Source organism: Myotis davidii, unplaced genomic scaffold (genome assembly GCF_000327345.1).
Source record: "Myotis davidii unplaced genomic scaffold, ASM32734v1 scaffold96, whole genome shotgun sequence".
NCBI classification, from domain to species: domain Eukaryota; kingdom Metazoa; phylum Chordata; class Mammalia; order Chiroptera; family Vespertilionidae; genus Myotis; species Myotis davidii.
Genome location: NW_006289416.1, coordinates 6,837,722 through 6,845,451, shown reverse-complemented (window position 1 = coordinate 6,845,451; position 7,730 = coordinate 6,837,722). Strand labels below are relative to the sequence as shown.

At 43.2% G+C, this 7,730-nt stretch overlaps 1 protein-coding gene across 4 annotated transcripts in view; it reads left to right on the top strand.

Annotated features, from left to right (window-relative positions):
- Positions 1-7,730, top strand: part of ATP9B (ATPase, class II, type 9B) — a 135,173-nt gene that overhangs the window by 93,191 nt on the left and 34,252 nt on the right. For all 4 annotated transcript variants that reach the window (XM_006761900.2, XM_015562750.1, XM_015562752.1 and 1 more), the window contains one exon: positions 3,086-3,228. In XM_006761900.2, the coding sequence (XP_006761963.1) occupies positions 3,086-3,228 (143 nt within the window). The remainder of the gene's footprint in view (positions 1-3,085; positions 3,229-7,730) is intronic.

Genomic DNA, 7,730 nt, shown 5'->3' with positions numbered 1-7,730 from the left:
CACGGGGTATACTGGCTCTTGGATCTCTAAAGAGGTGCTAATTTAGCTTCTGCCTGAGGCTACCCAGCAGGAGCAATGGAGAGATCTGCAGATTCCTCTTCTTTGTTCAGGGTTTGGAAGTGCCCAGATGAGGCCCAATTGTGAAGCAGTGCAAGCTGCTGTTGGGCCTTGGGCCTTCTTTTGGAAGTTCTGGGTCTCTCTGACCCAGCTGCAGTTTGTTAGGTAATTTTCAGATTGCAAGGGGCCAGGCCTTTCATATGCAAAAGCCTCTGGGGTGGGGTCTCAGGATATCAACAGGGTGGAGCAAGCAGCTATGGCTGCTCCTCAGTCCTACCCTAAGAAGCCCCGAGTTTCAGTGTCCCTGTAATCGCTGCAAGCTCCTCTGAGAGAAAGCCACCCTCGATTTCCACCCACTGCCAGATAGTCCAGTTTCTCCCCATATGAGTTGGGTCCCCAGAGACTCTCCTAGAACTGGAGTTCAGAGCAGTCGGGAGCTTGAGACTCCCTCCCGATTGAAAAAGACAACCATGTTCTCAGTTGCCAGCCCTGTCCACGTGCGCCGCATCCTCAGTTGCCAGCCCTTTCCACGTGCGCCTCCGTACCTCTGCACTTGACTTCTGCACCTCCTCTGAGTCTCAGTGTACTTTTCTCTTTCCTTCTAGTTGTAGAATTTCCACTCAGCCAGCCTTCCTCTGATTCTGGATGATGTCCATTTTGTCTTTTAGTTGTATTTTTGAAGTGGTTGTGCGAGGCAGCAATTTCCGGTGTTTACCTATGCCGCCATCTTGGTTTCTCTGTAGATATTGTTTAAATAGTTGACTTTAAAGAGTTACAAAACTTAATTTCAAGTTTTTTTATTTCTTTTTGTGTCAGTTTTACAAAGTTATGGCTTTCAAGAAACATGTCAACTGCACCTAAGTATTCTAATTTATTCACAAAAGCTTGCTCATAATATTTTCCTATAATCTCCCATAGAGAGAGGATTTTTTTCTTTCCTGATACTTAGTTATCTTTCCTTTTTTCTTTCAGTCTTCCAATAGGTTTGTCAGCTTCAGTAGTTGTAGAAAAACCTCCTCTATGCTATATGATATTTTTCTTTTTTATTAATAGTACCATACTTTATTTCTTTCCTCCTACCTTCTTTGGTTTTTATTATCCTTACTTCTTGTGATAGATGCTTAATTCACTAGTTTTCAGCGCTTTTTCTTTTTTTAATACATGCAGTAGAAGCTATGAATTTCTTTCTATAGGAGTACTGCTTTGGCTGCATCCCACAAGTTTTCATATTTTGACAATGTTTTTTAATTTGCATCATGATTTCTTCTTTGATCCATGGTTATTACAAAGTTATTTCTTCATTTACAAGTATATTTGAATTTTCTAACTGTCTTTATTTTAGCTCAGTTGTCACAGAACATACCTTCATTGTAAGGTTGCACCAAAAGTCACTGGTTCAGTTCCCCGTCAGGGCACATGCCTGGGTTGCGGGCTCAATCTCCACTAAGGGGTGTGCAGGAGGCAGCCAGTAAATGTTTTTCTCTCATTGATGTTTCTGTCTCTCTCCTCTCCTTCTAAAACAAAAAGTTCAGAAAGAGCTTCCATCAGACATGAAAAAACTTCTGATGCCTGTATTTTTTTTTTTTAAATTCTCACCCAAGGATATTTTTTCCATTGATTTTTTTTAGAGAGAGTGGAAGGGAGAGGGAGAGACAGAGAGTAACACCGATGTGAAAGAAACACATCAATTGGTTGCCAGGGCTGGGAGCTTGCAACCAAGGTACGTGCACTTAACCAGAATTGACAGTCCACAGTCTGACAATTTGTCCACTGAGCCAAACCAGCTAGGGCCGGATGACCTGTATTGAAGACCAAACACAAGTACATATCCCACTCAGTACCATGGTGACCACGGCCAAAGCAAAACAATATTGAAAAAAGAGGCTGGACCTGACTTCTGTATTGAATTTACTGCTAGTTGTGGGTGGTTTAAACTATTCAAGAATTGTTATTTATTCTGTAATGTGAGAATGAGTTGTGACCCTGTAAGTGCTCATGTGAAGTCAGCTGAAGAATTTTTGTAAACTCTAGATAAGGTGATTGTGGAGGAAAATTACTTGCCAGAGCAAATATTCAATATGGCTGAAACTTCACTATTGTGGAAATAAATGCCTGAAAGGACTTTCATCCCTAAGGGGACCAAGTCAGTGTTGGTTTCAAGGCTTTTAAGGACGAGATAACCATCTTGCTTGGTGGCAGTGTGGCAGGTTACAAATTGAAACCCTTTATAATGGGGATAGTGAGAACTGCAGGGCCTCCAAGCTCGTCAGTAAGCAGGCTGCCAGTGTCCTGCAGGAACAATGAGAAGTCACGGAGATCCAGCTCCTCCTCCACGATGCCCTCCTGAGTTGCTGTGCCAGTGGAATAGAGAAGTACTGTTTGAAGAAGAACATAGCTTTCAAGATTTTGCTTATTGTTAATAATGCTCATGGCATCCTCTTTTTATTGGTGATGTTCTTCCCAATATCAAAGTGCTGTTTCTCCAAACATTACCTCTTTGATCAAATGGGTCAGGGAGTTGTAACAGCTTTTAAAGCCTACTCCTTGAAGATGACTTTTGCCCAGGTTTTTGCTGCAACTGAGGAAGACACTGAGAAGTCATTGATGCAATTCTAGAAGGACCTCAACATCTGTGACTCCATCAGAAACCTTGCTTAGGATTGGGATAATGCCACCAAGGAGTATAGGTTCTTGTTATAAAACCCATTTCAGATATTCCCAGTGGGACACAGTCTGGCACCCTGCCTGCCCAAGGCACTTAAAACAGCCCATCTTTTGCTTTCCCATCGATGTCACAAATCACGCTGGAGGACAGCATGAGTAACTACTTCACTGTCACCTACAGGCATGTCCTGGGGTGTAGAAAGGTTTGCTGACTTAGAAGACAGTAAGTTCACTTATTTCAAAGTCTAAAATTCAATGTTACTTATTTCGTGTAAAGTTAAAGATAATGTGTATAAATAAATATAGATGGAAATCATGAGCATGTTAGTATTCACATTAACCATGTGATGATTTTATTTGGCAGTTTGCGTGTGAACTTGGACATGGGTAAAGCAGCATATGGGTGGATGATGATGAGGGATGAGAATATTCCCGGCACAGTCGTCCGGACCAGCACCATCCCAGAGGAGCTGGGCCGCCTCGTGTACCTGCTGACGGATAAGACAGGTACGAGGTGCGTGTGTGTGTGTGTGTGTGTGTGTGTGTGTGTGCGCGCGCACACACACCTCAGGTTGCCTGGTGTGTATGTGTCCACGTGGGTTTATGGTGTCTGTGCATTGAGTCACATTTAGAGTTTCTCAGACTCTGCTCTTGAAAACTGACACGCAACTAATTTTCATCTTCTCATATACACAGTATCATCAGAATTAGCAAAATATTACATTCTCAGAGATTGAAATGACATTTCTTTATTTTTAATTTTTTACAGCCTTACAGATTTTTTGGTCTTACTTTTAACTCCTTTTATTACACCTGTCTAGTGGCTTTTTAAGAGCAAAAATTGCTTGTTTATTATAGAATGACACATGAGCTATAGAAGAAAATAATAATTTGGTGTTTTAACAATGACCTTCTCCTTAAAAGCCTTACCACAAACAGTTTATCTCACCTTGGGGTTACATTTGTCTTTATTTTGTTTTGTTTCTTTTATTCATCGAAGAATTCTTCTCAATCCATAACATACTAGAAAAAAAAAACAATTTGAATGCAGCACTATAATAAAAACCAGATCTAAAGGTTCAATTCCTCCTTGATTTATTGGTTTATGATTTCCAAATAATTATTAGTGAACTATAAATAAAATAATATTTGTATAAATGGTAAAGAAAATGTCTCGAATAAAAGTCAGCATTTTAAATAACATATTAGAAAAGTTCTCACTATAATCAGGAAGAAGAAAGAGAAATCTGCTAACAACACTGCTGTTTAATTATTATTATTCTAGCCATTGCAGCAAGACAAGAAGTAGAAATAAGGTAAACAACAAAAAGAAAAAACAAATGTTTGCAGATGTAACGATCAACCAAGAAAAGCACTGGTGGATACAAGCGATCAGTAGAGTGAGTGGCAGGTTCCAAATAAAAGCAGCACAGTAGCCCTTTGCGGGTAGAATAGACTAGAGAATAGCACCCTTCCCACTAGCCTGAGTCCACACAGAGCATGCACGCTGGGACCCGATAGCCTAAGTCCACATGGAGCACACATGCTGGGATGTGAAGATGGCAGAGGGCACATGTGCAGAATGTCCAGCCATCACAGAGAAATGGAAAAGAAGACAAACACATCCCAAATGTGAAGTCCCCATTGCAGAGATGGTGGCCTCACAACCATGCCATACATTTGATCACTGCAGTGCTGTCAGATCCCGTGTTGGACTGTTCGGGTTTCCTTTGGGCCTGTCGTTGACAGATGTTGAGTACTGGCCAAGCAGGCGATGCTCAGGAATCAAGAGTAACTCAGAAATAACAGTATGAAGGGCTCGTGTTCAAGCAGGTCAGTGGAGGGAGAGCCTTCAGAGTTTCCCTTACCAGCTGTGTGGAGCTGATGGGAAGAAGTTTAAAGAACAAGCCTGTAACAATATAGAAAGCAAGCAAAACGGCGTCAAAGGATCCAGAAATGGAGTTGTTGCTGGAAATTGTTTGAGAGAGCAGCCAGAGAAAAGCACATCTGAACTTGGAGTGACTCTGAAGCATAAGAAGGGAAATACTGACTGTAGAGCCAACAGGTGCACAGGGCAAGCATTCACAGAAGAAACTATCCTGCTTACCAACCAGTCAGCCTGGAGTTAATTGACAAATGTAACCAGAAACCAAAAATCACCTACAGAAATCAGAGTGCCAACATGAACAAGTGAGCTGTTCCCAAAGAAAAATTCAGTGGCTTTTACAAAGAAATCTAAAAGAACCATCAGGGAAATGTTTAGAATTATGAGAGAGCTTACACATATAAACCCACTGTCAAAGTTAAAGTACATTTCTGTGTATCCACAACAATTGGGACACTTAATGTAAACATGCCGATTAGAATGGCAAGTAAATGAACAAAGCAATCCTATATAATAAAAGCCTAACATGCAAATCGACTGAACAGTGGAATGACTGGTGGAATGACCAGTCGCTATGATGTGTACTGACCACCAGAGGCAGACGCTCAATGCAGGAGCTGCCCACAGGCCCCAGGCCAGCCAAGGCGGGTGCTAGCGGGGGCCCCTCAATTGCCCCGCTTGCTGGTCACCCCCTAGAGGGAGGTGACCTGCAGCGGGGGGGCAAGGCTGGTGAGTGGGCGATGCCAGGCTGCCCAAGGCAGGTGCCAGTAGGGCCCTCCCCATCACACTGCTGGTCACCCAACAGATGGACCCTGATCCCCGGCCAGACCCAGGGTCCCTACCTGTGCATGAATTTTGTGCACTGGACCTCTAGTTAAAAATAAATTGAAATAAAAACATGTAGGACTGGGTCTCCTCCTTCCCGAGGGTGTGTTGCCTCAAGTCAGGGTCCCAGGCATGTGGCGGGGGAGTGTTGGCTGTGGCCATTCATCAGGGCCACACTGACCAAATCATAGATGTGCAAATAGAGCACTGATTATCTAATTATCCTGTCACTGCAAGCAGGTGAATAGGATTCAGCCCCATCTGCACTTGGACACTGAAAAACATGGTGTCCACATAGTGGGATGGGGTCCATGGACAGACCTGGTCCATTAATGACATGTGCTCTAGGGCAGATCCCCTAACCCTCTAAACAAGCCTTATTTTGAGCAAGGCTCTGTGTGGTGGGGTTGGCACAGCAGGAGGGCCCTGAACAGTTAAGCACACATAGATTTCTGTGCATTAGCAAGTCACAGCCAGATTCCAGAAACTCCTCTGTGCCCCTGAAATGGGCCCATTCCTGGTGTTTACTTGTGTGCATGTGCTTTCCAGGAACTTAAGTAATATGCTCTATTTCTATTCCTCACTTTGGTCATGTAAAAAATTCAGGTCTTAGGGTCACCGTGATGACCTCCATCACCCTGCAGCAGCAGGCCTGACAGGAGGTAGTTGTCGGGTGGAACTCTTGGTGTCAGGGAGGGTGGGAAGCAGTTTGCAGACATCTTCCAAGGAGCCTGCACTCTGGCTGGAATGAAGAGCCTCTGTCTGAGGAGCCCCACGTTGCTACATAACTGCAAGGTGGGGCTTCACAGTACTGCAAATTGGGTTTGTGCTTCATCAAGAAGCTTTTTGACAAGAGGTCTCCCTAGGTGCCACTGTCCTTGGCCAGAGCAGAGTGGAAGAGGCAGGGAGATGCAGCACCCCAATAATCGAATTACAGTTTCTTGTGGACAAGAAAGCAGAGTGGTATAATTAGGTTTGATTGGAGTGCATGTTTCCGGTAAGATCTGAAATTAATGATGTTGCTATAGTGACACATCTGTGGCCACCAGTGCATGAGACATAAAGTAATTCATTCGGCAGGAGTTGGCATCTGTGAGCTGCCAGGATGTGGAGCATATTGACACTGACCAAAGATACAGCCGCACGTGATGAACAGCGCCGCAGCTGGAGCTGCACCTTGTCAGTCTCCAGTGCCTTTGGTGGTGCCACTGGTTAAGAACAAGACTGCAGAGGACTCGAAGGTTTTAAAACAGTGCTAATTCAGCCTGCTAAAGCCACACTCTAATTTGTTTGTTAGGGAGTTTTTATCTTCATGTAAAACAAAGCCATTATTGAAAACACTCACTAAAATAACAGGTTTCTTAGGACTCACAAATTAACTTAAACCCATTACCCAAAATGCCATGTTGCTTGGACTTGAATCACTCACATGTTTCCTAGGACAGCCATCTGTGCTTGGCCATGTTGCTGCCACAGTGCAAGCCACACTCTCATGAGGGGTGAGCAGTGTTCTGTCAGGAGATGGTGACAGGGTCTTCAGTTGGGGCATTCATAAGCAGTCCTGCTGGCACAGTCACTGCCGTGTGGATTTGGGTGTGAGTGCCGTTGTTCACATCTTGGGGTGTTTGGACACTCCACAGTTGAACAGATCCTACAATGCTGGGAATGTCATCTTGAGAAAGCCCATGTATGTGACTCCACATTAAATGGTCTCCGATAGTTTAAAGAATTGATGCATACTCTACAGTTTGGTAAATTAGAAGTTTTCTAAGAAGCTTTGTGTTTTATTTATTTATTTTTTTTTTAATTAAATCTTTATTGTTCAGATTATTACATTTGTTCCTCTTTTTCCCCCCATAATTCCCCTCCTCTCCCAGTTCCCACCCCACCCCTGCCCTCACTCCCCACCCACTGTCCTCATCCATAGGTGCACGATTTTTGTCCAGTATCTTCCCGCATCTCCCACACCCCTTTCCCCCACAAGAATAGTCAGTCCATTCCCTTTCTATGTCCCTGATTCTATTATAATCACCAGTACATTCTGTTCATCAGATTATTTATTCACTTGATTCTTAGATTCACTTGTTGATAGATGCGTATTTGTTGTTCATAATTTGTATCTTTACCTTTTTCTTCCTCTTCCTCTTCTTATAGGATACCTTTCAGCATTTCATATAATCCTGGTTTGGTGGTGATGAACTCCTTTAGCTTTTCCTTATCTGTGAAGCTCTTTATCTGACCTTCACTTCTGAATGATAGCTTTGCTGGATAAAGTAATCTTGGTTGTAGGTTCTTGGCA